Source organism: Panthera leo, chromosome B3, assembly GCF_018350215.1.
Source record: "Panthera leo isolate Ple1 chromosome B3, P.leo_Ple1_pat1.1, whole genome shotgun sequence".
NCBI lineage: Eukaryota > Metazoa > Chordata > Mammalia > Carnivora > Felidae > Panthera > Panthera leo.
Genome location: NC_056684.1, coordinates 54,352,380 through 54,370,745, shown reverse-complemented (window position 1 = coordinate 54,370,745; position 18,366 = coordinate 54,352,380). Strand labels below are relative to the sequence as shown.

At 40.2% G+C, this 18,366-nt stretch overlaps 1 protein-coding gene across 5 annotated transcripts in view; it reads right to left on the bottom strand.

The window, feature by feature from the left end:
- The window catches only part of FAM227B (family with sequence similarity 227 member B), a 208,475-nt gene that overhangs the window by 11,769 nt on the left and 178,340 nt on the right, over positions 1 to 18,366 (bottom strand). For 3 of the 5 annotated variants that reach the window (XM_042942080.1, XM_042942085.1, XM_042942081.1), the window contains 4 exons: positions 7,597 to 7,674; positions 6,688 to 6,762; positions 3,135 to 3,204; positions 42 to 329 (listed from right to left, as the gene is read on the bottom strand). In XM_042942080.1, the coding sequence (XP_042798014.1) occupies positions 207 to 329; positions 3,135 to 3,204; positions 6,688 to 6,762; positions 7,597 to 7,674 (346 nt within the window). In that variant the 3' untranslated portion in view covers positions 42 to 206. Of the gene's footprint in view, positions 1 to 41; positions 330 to 3,134; positions 3,205 to 6,687; positions 6,763 to 7,596; positions 7,675 to 18,366 lie in introns of those variants that run through there. The other 2 variants (XM_042942084.1, XM_042942082.1) reach the window with 1 other exon arrangement.

Here is an 18,366-nt window from a genome sequence, read left to right as displayed (position 1 = left end):
TTTCCATCTTAAACTATGTTTTCTACCAATAAGAGCCAAAATTATGCTTGGGCAGATCTTTTAAGGATGATTTACTGACATTTATTGATTTCAAGATTTTTTAAAGATGAATTGGTAAAAGACATTTATACTGACCTCATGGATTAGACTTGAGTTAAACATGCTGCTACAATTAAAGGGATACAATTGAATTGTATGATATATTCTTAAATACAGTCCATTTCTGGTTTCTCTTGACACTCTTCTTCTTCACAGTTGTAGTCTTCTGTTGATGATGTTGATGATGAGAGTGATGCCAGAAACTCTCTCTCAGTTCGAGCTTCAGAACGCTATTAAAATAATACATAATGAAAGACTCACAAATTTTCCTGGATACTTGAATGTGAGGTTACTACACTCACTAATTATCAAGACAAGAAGAATTACCTTTTTTTTTTTTTTTTTTGGCCAAGATGGATTTAGGCTCATTTACTTTTTAAAAGCTATGTGATATCACATAAACAATCACTTTCAATTCTTTCAGCCCTCAGCTGTCTCTGTCACTTAAAATAGAGAAACTTAGATAAAAGACACTCTACACCTTACCTCTATTCACACTAAAATAGTTATCTGGATGATAATTCAGATAATTCAATTTGTTTGTAGAATTTACTTTCTTCCCACTTTATGCTACCTCTTCTCAAATGCCTCTCTGATCCACAGGGCACGCTTACTGCTCTGGGAAACCCCATCCATGCCTCGCAACCCTTTGGGGTGTGTCTAGCAGGTCTCATTTGTATGTGTGGAACAGTGTAGGACAGGTATACAGGTATGTGGGTAAAAGTGGGTTCTGGGATTGAGTAGGGGTGTTGGTGAGTCCTTATGTGTTCATCAAAAGTGGGCAGAAATGTTTAGCCATGTGGTGATGGTAAGTGAATGGCTTTCTCACAAGAAGGTCTTCCTGAATTACATGAAGATTTAATCCAAAAAGTAATTTGCTGCTATAACCAGATAATTGAGACAGCAGCAGTCTTATGGCATAAATTATCCAGAAAATTATCACACTTCTGTATTATTCGATGACTGTTTTGCTCATTAATGTGCATCTTAAACACTAGACATCATCATCTTGAATCTCAGTTTTGGAGAGTCTGAGGCAAAGCTAGTTTTAATATTTCTCAAAGGACAACAGTCCTATTTAAAGGACTCGGAAATCCATTCTATTCTAAAATAAACTGCAGGTGCATTTTCATCTTGAAAGAAAGGTAAACGCTTGAGAAAGCTTAAGTGAAATATGCTGAATGAATTTTGAGTTTTTAAACACCCAATAATCCAAAATCTGAAATGATTTAAAATTAGAATTCTTTGTTTTTTAATACTATTCCATTTTCCACAGAAGATCTGTGGTTGGTACATAATTACTTAAAGATACCTGGATTACTATAAAAAAAAAAAAAAGTGGTACTTTCCATTGCTTTGCTATTCTATTTAAACTTTTCATCATGAGATTCCTTCTTGCAGTAGGTGACTAAAAACTTCCATTGTGCCCTCTGCTTTGGAAGACACAGTTGTTCTAAGCCAGGGATCTACTCTTGTCTTGGTGTCTGGCTTGAAGAAAAGAACTAGTTTTCAATCAAACCATCACCAAGTGTCATTCTAGAAATTATGAGAGATTTCAACCTTTTCTGGAGAGGATGGGGCTAGGGCAACTGGAAAAAAGCTTTATGAAGAAGATGGAATTTGAGCAGGGCCCTAAAGAATGAGTCGAATATGAAAGCTGGGGAGCAGGCACTGCAGATGAGTGAATGTATGAGTATGGGCGAATAAACATGGTGTGTCTGGACACCCCGGTTTGTTTGCCCTGGGATACAGTGGAGGATAAGATAGGTTATGCTGGCTGGAGGTAGCTTTTGAAGAGCTCTAAGTCTAGCATTTAGATGAGGGGTTGCCAACCAGTAGCCCACAGGCCACATCTGGTTTACAGATACATTTAGTTTGGCCCCTAAGTATTTAAAAACTTGGGGTTCTCATCAGAAATTTTCTGGGAGAATCTGGATTATGGATGGTGAAAGATCTGATTATCCCCTGCCCTCCATTCCTGGGGGCGGGGGGCGGACAGTGAACTTAAGCTGAGGTATAGCTGCTTTGTTTAGATGATGTTGGACTCTTCAGTGTGCTACAGTTTCCAAAACTTGTAGTTTCCCTGATACTCGGCCCATGTACCATTTACCAGCCGAGGTCACCTGCCCTTCACCAGCACACTGGCACAGTGGCTTTCTTACACTAAATAATTCTCTGTACCCATGTCTCTAGCCGTAGTAGTTAGGGGAGACCAAGAAAAATGGGAGAAAGAATTTTTTTTGGAAGTAAAGAATAGTCCTATTTGTTTAATATTAAACATGCAGGTGTTCTACTCCCTTCTCTCACCTTTCTGGCTCAAATAGAAATTTGATTAGATGATCTACTCTCTGTTTTTGACGTTACACTAGTGGCCAGTGAGGACTGTTCTTGAAGACATGCTAAAAATAAAAAGCTCTCTCCTACTCCTGACCTCAGCTGGCTCAACCTTCAGATTTATTGCACCCCTTTCTCTACATGTCCTTGCCTGCTGGAAGGGAAGAGGAACCTTCAGATTTAACAGAAGTGCCCATAATTTAAAGAGGAGCCAAAGAGGGGGGGACAAAGAAAACTGGAAAGACAGAGCAGGCTCCTTTATTTTCTTTCTCACACTTGAGTCCTGTTTAGAACCTTATAATTTCTGTCTTATGTTGAGGACAGGGACCATTCATCTAATGCATTCATTGGAATCCAATGTATTATTGTTGAATTATTAATGGGAAATAAAATATGACTTCAAACAGTGATAAATTTTCTATTAGTTTGAAATTTTGACTGCATTTGGAGGTCTTCAGTTGCATGAACTGTCCATGGTCAGAAGCAAGGGATGAGGATAAGTGGGCATGAGGTTGTCACTAATATGTAAAACAGAGATGATCTTAAATGTGCATGCAGATGATTAAATTAAAATAGTGTATTCTACCTTGTCACTCATTGTAACTTGGATGTGAAACCATGCAGTGCTATTGAATATTGTCCAGTCCAATTAAGACAAGGTAGAGAGAGAATTCTCAACTATTTTCAAAAAGGAAACATACCAGTTTATGTAGGAACTTGTCAAAGTCATTCTTAGCTTCGTAGGGTTTCTTGGTAGCCTTTGCCTGGAGTCTAATCAAAAAATTTTTTAAAAATCGTAGCCAAACTAATTGTTTTATACTGACACCAACTAAGAGTCAACATTTACACAAAATTTAATATTCTGGGCATCTGCTGGCATTTTACATATATTCATTCAGTTACTCTTATGAAGTAGGCACTACTGTCACCCAGTATTATAAATGATGAAAAAGGCTCAGACAGGTTCAGTAACCTGTCCCCCCATTCCTCCAGCTAGCACGTCATACAGGATGTGAACCCAAGCAGTGTGACTTGAGCCTTCAGTTCAACCACTGTGTGCCACTGCTCCCCAGGAGTGAAGCATTCTCTTCATGAGATGGTTTACACAGTATTTGCTGAACTGACTTCACTCTCCCGTCTCCAGTGCAGACTTTAGGGGGCGTCAGTGGGGAGGGAAGAATAAGAGGGACTGGCAGGGAGAGATCTGGGGGGAAAGAGCGGTGGAAAAGGCTAAAGCGTGAGGGTGCTCACTGGACTGGAAGCCCATGGAGGCAGGAATCCAAGAATCTATCATGATTTTTGTCACCAAGTACTCATTTAAGAAATACTTATGAAGGAGTTGAATAGCTGAATTTAGGAGGCTGCAGAAACCTTTCCAGACATCTATGGATGAGGGGAGAGGCAGAGCTGAGCTAGGCTAGGCCAGGATGGGTAAGAACTTGGTACAAGGGAGAAACATTAGCAAGAAAAACACAGCAGACAGAAAGGAAAATGAAAAGGGATAGATGGCTATTAATTTCACAGCAATTTTCAAAGGAGACATTTTAAATGATTTTTTTCCTCCATGGAATTTGTAGGAAGAAAACATTTCTGAAAATTCCAATATACTTTGCTAAAGCATAAAGTTTGGGTTAGCCCACCCCCCGCAAGGCTGCCTGTAGGTTTTTTTTTAGCACTTGGCATAGGGCACCCGGGACAGCACAGCAGGGCTAGTTCTTAGGGTCTCCTGCATTAGAGCCACGCGACCAACAAATGCCTCCTCAAGTATTCTCTGCTTTATCTCTGTCCATTTTATCTCCCCAACTGGCTTTTCTCTTCACTTATTATTCCCCTCTGGGTCTGTTCTCTCCTGCTTTCCTCAAATCTGGCTCTCACAGCTTGGGTCTCTTTCTCACAGTCCTAACCACACTCCAGAATATCCCTGCTGCCCTTTCTCAGTAACACCCTTAGAATCTCCCTCAGGTGCCAGTCATACTCAATTCTGGTTCACCTCGCTTTGTTAAAATCAAGCCATCTTCCAACTCACCCTTTTAACTTGCAGTGCCCTGTTCCTTTTTTAAAAATAACACTTTTATTGACATATGTCTCATACCATTAAATTCACCGTTTTAAAGTGTATAATTCAGGGGCGACTGGGTGGCTCAGTTGGGTAAGCATCTGACTGGTCTGAAGCGTCTTGTGGTTTGTGAGTTTGAGCCCTGCGTCGGGCTCTGTGCTGACAGCTCAGAGCCTGGAGCCTGCTTCAGATTGTGTCTCTCCCTCTCTCTGCCCCTACCCCACTTGTACTCTGTCTCTCCCTGTCTCTCAAAAATAAATAAAAACGTTAAAAAAATTTTTAAGTGTACAATTCAGTGCTTTTTTAGGACACTCACAATTTTGCATCATCCCCACTACCTAACCTCCATTTTTCTGTTTGCCTTTCCTTTCTTCTCCATGAGTATCTCTTTCGAAGATTACAGATAGACTTGTATGCTGTGCCTACAGATTTAATAGGCATATGAGATTTATATACACAACTGAATATTTCCCCTTTAATTTCTCCAACTGTTATGGAACCTGGTCGGATCACCCGGCAGAAGAACCAACCGGCACATGGCAATCTCGGAAGGCAGGTGGTTTATTTTACACCAGCGGGCTCAGAGGAGATCACTCTCCTGAGGTCTGAGCCCCAAGCTTAAGCAGAGGGAACAATTTCTAGTTTGTTACTTCCGCATTCCCATTAGTAATTTGGTGCGCTGGGCAAGTGGGATAGGAAGAAGAACCTGGAAGGGGAATTTCCCTAGCAGTCCTGTCGGCCATCTTATAACAGATTTTTCCCTATCACAACAATGTCCCATTGCATAAAACATATCTGAGCGCTTCTTGCAAATTGCTCTGACTGTTCTACATTCTTCTGTATATTCTCAGTGATGAGAAATCCCATCCCATACAGATTTGATTTGGGGGAACTTGTAAACGTCACCTGGGATCAGATCTTATAATTTAGGTATTGTGAAGGGGAAATTTGAGTGATAAGATTTTTCGAGAAAAGTGAGATAAGATTCTAAAGTAATAGGCTAGATTTTCTCATGTGACTGGGAAACTGGCTTTTTAACTTTGATTTTATTTATTTAAGGTTTTAAGTAATCGCTACACCCGACATGGGGCTCAAACTCACAACCCTGAGATCAAGAGTTGCAAGCTCCATTAACAGGCAGCCAGGTGCCCTAAAACTGGCTTTTTTTTCTTTTATAATTTTAAAATGTTTTTTATTATTATTTAATATTTGAGAGAGAGAGAGAGAGACAGAAAATGTGAGTGGGGAGAAGGGCGGAGAGAGGCAGACACAGAATCCCAAACAGGCTCCATGCTCCGAGCTATCAGCAGAGCCTGACAGGGCTCAAACTCATGAGCAGTGAGATCATGACCTTAGCTGAAGACAGACACCCAACCAATTGAGCTACCCAGGCACCCCTCGCGAGAAACTAGTTTTTGTGTTTTTTTTTCAATTTAAGTATAGTGTACACACAATGTAAGTTTTGGGTGTATATAACACAGTGATTCGACAGCTCTGTAGGAGACTCGCAACTTAAGTTCCAAAATAGGAATTAGAAGATGAATGGCACACAGCTGTGGCTTGTCTGCAGGGCTGCACTCACCTGTCAATTTTTGGGCACGTGAGTATGCTAAAAGTCGGTTAGTCTCAATACTTTATAGTTTTCCTTTTTCTACTCTATTTATAAAATAAATGTACCTCCCAAAATGTTTGTATCTATAGCAGAAGAGGAACAAAGAACTAGCCCAAAAGAGACCAGCTAAATAGCCTGTTTTTCTAGTTTACGTCTTCCGGAGGGCAGGGCATGTTTATGGGTTTATTTTTTAATATATGAAATTTACTGTCAAATTGGCTTCCATACAACACCCAGTGCTCATCCCAAAAGATGCCCTTTTCAATACCCATCACCCACCCTCCCCACCCTCCCACCCCCATCAACCCTCAGTTTGTTCAGTTTTTAAGAGTCTCTTATGCTTTGGCCTTGAGCTTAAGCCCTAAAGGTGGAGGAGTAAAAGGAGATAATGTTTAGCAATGAATTAAATTAGTAGAGTAGTTGATTCTGTAGACAAAGAAACTTATTCAGATGGACAGTTAAGTAGAAAATCTCTTTGCAGATACCTGAGTTGATGTATTTTTAAATAAACCTATCGTAGCTTTATGTAATACACTTGCTCAATTAAAATGTTTTTAAGCACTAGAAAGTTGAGTAAGGAACAAACCTATCAAGCTCCTTGTCAATTCTTTCCTGCCGCTGTCTTAGGAGTTTTATTTCTTCATTAATTTTGTGCTTCTCTCTATAAAATCAAAATTTCGAGTTAAATTTTAAAGTAAAGCAGGCATTTCTACTTGGGAAAGAATAAATCAGCAATTTGCTGACTTCTACATGTGAGCAAAAGCCCCTCACAGACCAGTTCTTCAACATCCCCTCCCTACGCACTACGTGGTGGGAGGACGGCCCCAGCCCAGCCCCTCCTATATATACATACCAAACGCATAACCCATGACACCTGAGTAAGGTCTGGACTCCACCTTGCTGCTTCAGCAGGGGCCCTCTTACAAAGTGTCGATGCCTGTGTGCGCGTGTGCATATGTGGTGGGGGTTGGAGGGCTGGGGGAGGTGGGAGGGAAATGGCGCCCCTCAGAAAGCAGATTTTCTACAAACTTTTGTCCTGCTCGCTGGATAAGACCTACCTGGCTGCTCTTCCATTTATCTCTCTTTATTGTATTCCATTCCTCAATACTGCTCCAACTGCCACCCCTGCTCCAGCGAGCTCATCCTGCAAACAACCTTTCTGTGCTCCCAGGGCTCATCTTTGTAAATCAACAGTACTCCAGTCTCTGTTCCCTGGAGCTCTCTCCTGGTGTCTCCATGCTGGGATGCATCCCTCCAACCACAGTACAGCAAAGTTTCCTTCTTTCCTTCAACCCCCTGATACTTGCCATGGCTCCACAGCTCTAATGTACACCCTTGACACTTACTAGAAAAGAATCTCCAAATCTCTTAAGACACTCAGAAGTGACTCTCCTCACCGGTAAAATAAGGAGCTTAATGCAGATGATTTCTATGATTACTTCCAGCTCACAGCACTTATGATTTTACATTTAACAACAGTTTGGAATCAACTTACATCCTAAAATCCTTTTGATTCTTTGCAAACTGTCTTTTTGCTTCTTTTATGATATCACGGTAAGTTGGAGCAGGTGGTGTGATTGGCTTATGGTTAAGGAAAGATTTGCAATTAGGAACATTTGGGAGAGTAGGACAGTATCCATTACTGGGGGGACCAAGAGGGCCATCTCGCCCAGGCTTCCCATTCATGAAGGGTCTCAAGTGTGGACATGAATATTACGTCCAGATTTAAACTGAGAAGACAGAAAGAAGGAGGATCCATTAGACCACGTTAAACTGTGTCCCATAATCTGAACTACACCACCCACAGTGCACTCAGACTTAATAGTTTCTTAAATTCTGTAATTACCTTTTTTTGTGGTGTTTTGTGTGTGTGCCTGTGCATGCACACATGCATGTGTATGTACATTAAAAGCAGCAATTTGTTAAATATTTAAAATGTATCAAAATTTTTTAACCTATTTAAGCATTTCTTCATTTCTACATATACCAAGAACCTCAAGGTTTCTTGACTTCTGAAAGGCTCCGGAGGTGCATGGCAGTGTATGTTGGTTGCCTTAGTTATTACAGGGAAGAAAGATGGTAAGTAGAAGGTGTAAGTGTGCTGTTAAAAAGCCCGGGGCTCTTGTCCCACCTGTTTCTGGTACAGCCTGTGGTTGTGCTCCTAACCCTGGTCTTAAACCCACATTCGTGCCTAACAAAGCAGGCACTTCCCTTCTGAATTCCCTTCCCTTCAGCAATTGGCGAATGACTCCAGGAGGCAGCTCTCGGCTTGTGTTAAGAGAAGACCTTAGCCTCACTGATAAACCAGGAGCTCTTTAAACCTCTGTGATTACCAAGACACAGGGCATGAGACTGTCCTTGTATGGCCTCCGCTCCTCCTCCTGAAGCACTCTTCAGTATTACCTCTGTCTTTCTCTGACTGCATTATTTATGGTCTCTTTCAAGGCTGTCCTTGATGCTCATTTTAATCTTATTTATCTGGTATGAGAATGTTAGGAGCAGTCCGGTGGATTTGGTCTCCGGAGGCAGGACCACATAGGTACTTAACTTTATGACCTTAACTTCCTGAGCATTGCATCTCAGCTGAGGTATCTAGAAGGAAAAAGATGAATGGCTCCACAAGAAAGATTCTCAAAATGAACTTACATAAAATTCATGTCTTTCCTATGAAGCTCTAAACTACTCAGGAATTATCTTCAATCACTTATAATTGGAAAATCAAGGTCTTAGAATCAAGGAAAAGGTCACCTGGTTTTCTCTGCACTCAAGACTACTTTCTCAGCAATGCTAGAAGCGGTAAGTTCTCTGGGTTGGTCACAGAACCTGTTTAAGCAGGATTTTTTTTTTTAATTTTTTTTTTTAACGTTTTTATTTTATTTTTGAGACAGAGAGACAAAGCATGAACGGGGGAGGGGCAGAGAGAGAGGGAGACATAGAATCGGAAGCAGGCTCCAGGCTCTGAGCCATCAGCCCAGAGCCCGATGCGGGGCTCGAACCCACGGACCGCGAGATCGTGACCTGAGCTAAGTCGGACGCTTAACCGACTGAGCCACCCAGGCGCCCTGGCTTTTTTTTTTTTTTTTTTTAATATGAAATTGATTGTCAAATTGGTTTCCATACAACACTCAGTGCTCATCCTTAAGCAGGCTTCTTAACAGCATCACTGACCATAGAGGGAAGCAGTGTTGACAGCAGAACACACTCCATCCTACCAAGCACAGAGTTTGAGAGGTGCTGGGTGATTATATTACCCTAAAATGGATCAAAAGTCTCTGAAATAGGCTTTAGAGAAGACTATTCATTGATACGTTCCAAGTTTTCTTTCCCCCTTAATTATATCTAGGTTTTAGAATAAGATTTTCCTTCAAGAAAGAGAGGAGCCTGACTTCACTGGTTAATGTCACAATGGCATATGGTTCCTGAACTTATGGTTCCTGATGGAAAGTTCATTTGTACTGTGTAGGTGGAAATTAAATCAGTACTCTGATAGCATCTGGCACCCCCAGGAGGCAGACCAGCAACTGCATGTGCACAGGATGAATAATCATTATTGGCTTCAAAGACTCATTCAAGATACAGCCCTTTTCAAGGCACCATGAAGCAAAATTGGGAAGTCAACAAAGTGTGTTTCTTCAGTATCCTTTACTCATCTTCTCTCTTGATGCTCTTATTTCAGGACTCTCTTAGCTCTTCCTCTCTCCTTGGCTGGCACTGATGGGCCATTACCCAAAGATTGTAGAGGGAGTGCTATCCTGGAGACTGAGCTCTGGTTCTGGCACTGTGGTCAGAACTTACCATTTAAGACATGGTAGCCAAGGTAGTTAGCCAGGCTGGCCCTCTTTTTCCTTGTCTGTAAGGGATGGGGGTTTAGTTAGGTGGTCTTGTGGCTCTCTTCCTGTTCTGATTTTCCATGAAATAGAATATGAGCCTATTTAATTTCAGAAGTTCAGACCCATCACTAAGGTAAGGGCAAAAGGCTAAGAGAGATGTGGGATGGAATTCGAGATTCTGTAAAGGAATGAAGGAGAATTTGTTTATTAATTGGGTATGGGGGCTGGATGAGAGATAGGGAGGGGGAGAGATCAAATGTGACTAGGATAATGATGGAATTATTTTATAGAGATGGGGAAGTCTGTCATTTTGGACGATGTACTACAGGGGATGAAAAGGTATTTTAATAACGGGCATGTTCAATTAGAAACTCTCAATAAACACAGATAGAGATCAATGGGAGTAGATATGAAAATGGAGACTCTCTTCAGAGGTGATGGTTGAAACAGTGAGAATTAATGAGACCCTGGGGAAGAATGAAGTGGGAAAAGAAAGAATCTTGATGAAGAGAGATTTTAGGGATTAGGAGTAGAAGAAGGGGAGGAGCCAGGAACTGGTATAACTAACACAGTAGCATATACCAAAGGAGAGAATCTCTTTAAGAAGGAGGAGTGACAAGTAAGTCAGTCATAAAGGTCGATTTGAAAACAAATAAACCTAATTGGGTGATACCATTACTCATTCAACAATTACTTTTTGAGCACCTGTTGTGTGCCAGGCACTCTTCTGGACCCTGGAGATTGAGCAGTGAATAAGATATAAAGGTTTCCACTCTCATATAGCTCATATTCTAGAGCATGTACACTTTCCATAAACCATTCACCACAGAGAAGTCAACGTATACTCAAATTAAGTCCCCTGTTTAAAGGGGGGCATAACAAGCAAATAAACTGATTAAATAGTGGTAAGTACTATAAGGGCAGTAAAACAGTGCATGAGAAGAGAATGGCTGGGAATGTGTTTGGGGGTGCACAACATTAGCTAGAGAAGGCCTGAGTATCAGAAGAAATGGAGCTGGCCGTGACATTTGAGTAGGAGAAAGGGCAGTGTAGCTGGAGTAGAGTGAGTGAGGGCAGAGAGGTAGGAGATGAAATCAGATAGGTGGGGCTGGGTCTTCTAAGGGACTTCGTAGCCGATGGCAAAGTGCAAGAGGAAGCTGTTGGAAGCTTTTAAGCAAGGGACTTAATTGAATTATCCCTTGACTGTGTGATGAATGGCTTGTGGAAAGTGGAGAAAAAGGGAGGCTCTAAAGGGGGCTTTCTCCATAGTTGAAGCGAAAGTGGTAGCCGTGCTTGGACTAGGGTGGTAACAGTGGAAACTGGATAGTTTCAAGATATGCTTTAAAGGTGGAGATGATAGAATACAAGGCTATTTTAAAATAGGTGTCCTACAGCCTAAAGATGAAATAATATTGTAGACATAGAATATAATATTATATTCCCTTTCTTCCTTTCTCTCTTTCTCTCTTTCTCTCTTCTTTCTTTCTTTCTTTCTTTCTTTCTTTCTTTCTTTCTTTCTTTCTTTCTCTTTCTCCCTTCCTTTCTCCCTCTCTTTTTCTTCCTTCCTCTTTCTCTTTGTTTCTTTCCTTCCTTCCTTCCTTTTTTTTTTTGGACATTGGAATTTCTAACAAAATATTTGGGGCACCAAACCTGGTGGTACAGATGACAGTTTGGGGCAGGGGGTCCGGCCTGTTGGCCAGCTCTTAAATGATCTCAGGTCTAATCAATACCTGTGCAGAAGGCTGACATTGCACTTCTCCTAACAGTTTAACACCTGGGCCCAGGAAAGCGTGGTACCAACTTAAGTTAGCCTGCTTCTTGATTAGTATACCAAACATCGTAGGCGGCTAGAGTTAACTAAAAATCCTCAAAGACACTGTATTTTAGGTGGTGGTAAGGGGGTGGGGCAATAGTTGGAAATGGAGTGGAAATACAAAGAGTTAACATTTGTTGGATATCCAACATGCACTGTGATGGGATCTTTACCGTATCTCTAGAATTCTGCTTGAGATTCTTGACAAAATAAAAGGGTGGCTGGCGGCTTTACTTACATGAAAACAGCTCTACCCCACACAGTCTTGTTTGTTGCCTGACGGAGGGCATCCCAGGAACCCTTTTCCTGTCACAGCCTCATTTTGGACTGGGTTTCTGTTTTCAGTGTGCTTCTGAGGGCAGTTCATTTTACTCTGGGAGAGACATTTCATAGTGATGTAGGTTATATTTGAATAGTAGCTATTATTGAACAGCCAGCTTATCACCTGGAATTTCCTGTTTCCAACCAATTGTTCTGGCAACCTATGGTCAGAAACACAGCATTGTCTTCAGAAGTTACATCCACGAGTTCTGATCACACTGTACAAATTACCTTGTCTTCAGGGACCTTCTAAATGAACCTACTGGAATAAGTGTCCATGTGAACTTCAGTTTTCTCTTGATATGAATCAAGTCTGAATGGTAAAATTCCAAACTAAAACTTTCTTAGGCTGGATCCAAGTTACTTTCAAACTTTGGCTTTGAGATTTCATTCTGCGTAAGTAACATTTTTGACTATTCAATGAATAACAACTTAAGGGATACATTAGTGTCCTCAAATCTAAAAGAGAAGTAGTGAAAGCCTCATTTTAAATAATTATAGTGGACAAAAACTAAACTTCACAAAATCTGCTCATTTTGACAAATGTTTCAGCAAGACTTAAAAATATTACTGTGGTAATCATTTCTCAATATAGGTGAGTGAAATCACCATGCTGTACACTTGAAAGTTACACAATGCCATATGTCAATTATATCTCAATAAAAGTAAAAAAATATATTACTGTACAAAGAATTATTATAGTAACATCAGTGTAATCAAAAACCAAGAAAAAATTATCCCAGGATCCCACTTTCCAAAAAATAAAACTATTTTCATTTTCTATGTGCCTTTCCTTCTGTCATATACAAATATATATTTTACATTATTGTTATAATGGCATCGTTGCTTTCTTTATGCCACTATCATAATTTCGCCATGCATCCAAATTTTGTAGTCCTTATTTTAATGTTTGCAAAAGATTTCAGAGTGTTTGTACCAGAGGGGCTCTACTGCCCTGATGGAAAAATTGTGCTGGGTCTTCTTATATGAAATAACCAATTTCTCCCCTCTTCCCCAATTGTGTTTTCCAGTATGACATCCCCCCTCTCCCTCCCCACCTCCAAATCCAGCAAAGGAGGACTGTGTCTCTCTAAACTCAAGTCCTTTTGAGTTCTGGGGAAAGACAGCCGTGTTCTTGCTTAGCTTGGGCCTGGTGTGATGCTCATGATTGAAAACAGAGGCTGTGGTCCAGTTCATTGCATCAGCAAGAAGCCTGCCAGTTATGCCAGATTTCCACCTTTCGTTTTTTTCCCCCTTTACCTGTCACAGACTGTGAAAAAGTCCGGCAGCTTTATTGTTTTTTTAATTTTTTTTTTAAGTTTATTTATTTTGAGAGACAGAGAGAAAGAAAACACAAGCAGGGGAGAGTCAGAGAGAGGGAAAGAGACAAGCAGGCTCTACGCTGCCAGCTACAGAGCCCAACGTGGGGCTCGAACTCACAAACTGTGAGATCATGACCTGAAACGAAACTAAGACTCAGATGTTTAACTGACTGAGCCACCCAGGTGCCCCTATTTTTTAATTTTATTTTTTTTAGGTTTTTATTTATTTACTTTGAGAGAGATGGGGGAGGGGGATGGGCAGAGAGAGAAGGAGAGAGAATCCCAAGCAGGCTCCACACTGCCAGTGCAGAGCCCGATGTGGGGCTCGAACCAACAAGTTGTGAGATCACGACCTGAGCCGAGGTCAAGAGTCGGATGCTCAACCGACTGAGCCACCCAGGCACCCCTAAGTCAAGCAGCTTTAGAAGAAAAGGCTTAGCAATCTTCCTGAAACAAGCAATACCTGAAGATACCAGGTTAATATCTGTCTTTACTTTTACTTTTTAATATCTGTCTTTACTCTTCTGGCTACATTTAGTGATTGAAACTCTTAAGATCTTCTCCTGAGTAAAAATCAAAGAAAGCTGCATATCATTCTTTTTGTAGAATGATGAGCACAACTAATGATGTATTTTTCCTAAAGTGTATAGGGTCTTGAGCTGCTGAAATTTAATTTGCATGCTGCCATTTCCTGGTAATATTTAATTTCTCTCTCAGATTGCCTGTTAGAATTTCACAGATTTTATCCTTCTCCAAAGTCATATTGTGCTCTTGAGCATGGTTCCCACGATGAAGTATTTATGAGTGAGACCAGGCTTGTCACTCTGACCTAATTGGATTTTCTTCCTTGAACATTCATTATGTACTACTGGTATTAAGACACAGAACTATGTTTTTTTTCTTATAAATTATTAATTCTGAACATATGTCATTATTAAAATGAACTGGGTATACGTTCTTTATAAGGTCATTCTCATTGCCCACAGAATTTGGTCAGAGTTATATACTTGTGCTGTGAAATGAGTTCTGGGCTGCATGATGTTGATACTGACTAAAACGTCAGCACTTTCTTGCACTATTCAGTGGTGATGGCTTTTAGTAGACTTCTGTTAATGTCTGTTAATGAATAGCCTAATTTTTATCCTCTTTGGATACATAAAGTCATCAATTTCCCCCAACTGTGTAGAAAATTAGAGCACTTACAGCTTATAAACTATGAAGAACGGCTCTATTTTATTCCTTGGGGATGACTGTGGCAACATGTTTTCCAATCCCACTGTCTGAATTGACCTCACACTGGGTTTCCTCATGTAATGCTGCATGGAGTTTATATGGCCAGCCACTAAATGGACAAGGAGCCATCTGAGTACAAATAAAATGGTCCTGTTCTAGGACTTCACAGCAGCTGTGGTTGGGATATGACACACTAAAGCCTGGAGGCATCCTAAAGACCTCACTTCAGACTCTGGGTTATTTGACCTCCCTTTAGAAACACACAGTATTTGGAGCACCTGCGTGGCTCAGTTGGTTGAGTGTCCAACTCTTGATTTCCGTTCAGGTCATGTTCCCAGGGTCATGGGATTGAGTCCCTCATTGGGCTCTGTGATAAGCATGGGGCCTGCTTAAGATTCTCTCTCTCTCTCTCTCTCTCTCTCTCTCTCTCTCTCTCTCTCTCTCTCTCTCTCTCTTACACACACACACACACAAATAAAAATTAAAAAAATAAAGTTGAAACACAGAGTATTAATGAAACAAGGGGACTTAGAAATTGTAGGGTCCATTTTGATTATAATATAGATGAAGAACCTAAAGCTTCTAGGAAGGAAGTACTCTGTCTTTGAGAAGTTGGGCATGTGTGAAACTCAGGAAAAGAATGTCCCACGGGCAAATTTTGCTTCTGTCTGTCAGAAGTACTGTTCTAGAATGAAGCTACAGGAGGCTGTGCTGGCTACCCCACATCCCTTAGATATATTTCTTGGAGTATCTTTAGAATTTCTAATGAGATTATCAGGTTTCAGACCAAAGTATCCGTTCTACACATAATGCTATTGTGTGAGTTATAAAAGGAGCCGAGGCAGAAAACAGTGGCCACAGTCTTGTCCTTTATATATGAGAACTCATTTAATTCCTAATCCTAAACACTGAATTCTTAAAATAACTTAGCCTGGGGCCCAAACTGATCTTAGAATAGTTCTCTTCTGCTTACTGTTTACCTTTGCTTACACTTCAAATATTTTAATGTTAGATTTTACAAGAGTGTCAAACATCCACAACACAACCATGTATCCAGGAATTTTTTAACCAGTGATTACCAACCCCATGTGCCTTATTCTATGGGAGACAGTGCCACTGTTGGAATCTCACTCTGGTATTACCTGTGAAATAGGGGTTTTAGTAAGTCTCATTATTTCATACTTATTATTAGCAGTGGGTTTATAGCAGAGTTCAGAAAATTGAGGGAATAGGGTTACCAGAAATATTAACACAGGCTTAACTAAAAGCATTCAACAAACTTGACAGAGCATTTACTAGGCATGGAGACACAAAGATGAGAAAGACGTGGTGTTTGAATTATGGGACTCAGTAGGAATGAGAGATAACAACAGGCAGTTTTTCAAGTGGAAGATAGAAGAACTATGAAAAACAAGCACAAGACTCTAAAAGTCTAGCAGTCGGTTCGGCTTTAGTGCAGGGCTGTGTCAGATTGGATATGCTGCTACAGCAACTTAGGTAGTATTCTGTCGCCAATGACAGTATTTCCTGCCTTCACTGTTGAAGTGCTTGGCACCTTCACACGGGTACCAGTGCTGGTTATGGAAGAGGTATTCAGGAGGTGTTTAGTGTTCTTGGCCTACTCAACAAGCATTCTTATTGAGATTTCGGGGTAGCTGAATCATAGATTTCATCTTGAGAAGCCTGGTCATCATCAGAAAGTTAACTGTGTTTGCTATATTGTTTAAGAAATCCGGGAAGTATAATATATCTTTGAAGAAAATTTTCATTAAAACAGTTAAAACAAATTTTGGTGCTTTAGACGGTTGGCTGTAGTTATGTGGAAAATTTAGTCATGGGCAACAGTTGGCTCTCTGATACGACTGGATAAACAACTTGTTGATTTATTGATTCCACAACGTTTATAGTTTATACCCTTGCATAGATACAGCGCAAGGGTTGTTTGGACGGAAATTAGCCATCCCCATTCTTTCCATCAACCCTCCTCCACTCACAAAGCTACACCAAATAAACAAACAAATTTTGGGTTTGTTTTGCAAATTTAGCACCTTGTTTGTAACTGTATTGAATACCTAAGCCCCTCCTATAAAAACAGAAATTCTAGAGCCCCTACTCCCCTGAGATGGGCCAAATTGGATTACTACTCACAAAATAGAAACAAATGGATGTGAGATAACCCCCAAAGGAGCCCATTTGTTTGCTCTTAAGTACACAGGACTTCAGCTGTAAATTAGGATAGGGTTTCTACGTTGGGAAATCTTGGAGCATCTCACTGAATCACTTGGAGCCATAAACTGGCAGTGATTTTTATGGGGTGAATGCAAAGTAACAGTGCAGATTTCATTTAGTTTCTCCTTTGCCTGCCCACCTTCAAGGAAGAGAAATAGTTTAGGTGAACACAAAATTATAGTCAATTTTTGTATTTAATTGAGATACTGCTTTTCAGTCCTAAATTCTAAGCATTCATAAAGCTACAGCTTTTCCACTTGATTTTTTTTTTTTTTTATTGACTAGTAGCATGTATAGTAAGAATATCCATTTTTTCCCCAATGGTTGAAATCATTTAAACTATTTGAAAATGAAATTTTCTTCTGTTATTTGATATAAATTGGGCTTTACCACATGTATAGTAATAAAAAAAAAAAACCTCAGGGTGCCTGGGTGGCTCAGTTGGTTAAGCGTCCAAGTTGGGCTCAGGTCATGATCTCGCGGTTTGTGGGTTTGAACCCCGCGTCAGGCTCTATGCTGACTGCTTGCTCAGAGCCTAGAGCCTGCTCCAGATTCTGTCTCCCTTTCTCTCTGCCCCTCCCCACCTTACACTCTGTCTCTGTCTCTCTCAAAAATAAATAAACATTAAATTTTTTTTTTTAAAAAACAAACAAAAAATCTTAACTCTAACTAACTCTCCAAGATGCAAATCCCTCCTGCTTCCCCCTCCCCCCTTTTTTCCCCAATGGGCCATGTTTATAATCTAAAATCCGAATTGCAGCTAAAAAATTGATACAACTCGTCCCCTGGAACCTGATTACCTAAAGCACAAAAGTCTATTCATTCCATTAGTTTACTAACTAGTTTGCTGAATTGTGGTTTGTGTCTTGTGTATTTTATTAAAAGAAACTTAAAGAAAAAAAGGCTAAAGAGAACTTACACTGGGTCTACAAGAAAAAAAGGCTGGATCTTAACAAGCAATTTTGTAATTGTCTTTGACTCAAGGTGGCTGCAAAATGCTTACAATACACATGTGCATACTTAACTCATGTAACACAAAACCTTTGTTCCTCAAGTTCTTAAAAAAAAGGTGTGATATTCATTTGCTACACACCCCCCCCCCCATTTTTTTTTTTTTAACTTGGCTTACACTCTTAACTGGCAGTTTGCAAAAGGAGGAAACTTAGCAACCTACTCAACAAAGTTTAGAATAACTTCAATTAAAAGTCATCTAAAAATAAAAATAAAACCTCCTTTTCTTTTCTAAGAGCAAATTTAAATACTTGGGTGTCACTTATGCTACCATGCTTCTATGATATTTGTCTGCCTATAAAGTGCTCTATTAAATAAGTCAGATATATTTTTTAAATTTAAAATCTCTTTTAGACTCCACCAAAATCTCTTTTAAGGAGTCCTTGAGAGCCTAGCAGGAGAGTTAACAAGGTTATTCTGGTAACTGACCTAAATTATCATCAGTGGGAATTAAATAAAAGGAATCCACAGATCAAATATCTGACTATCAAAAGGCAATCAAAGAA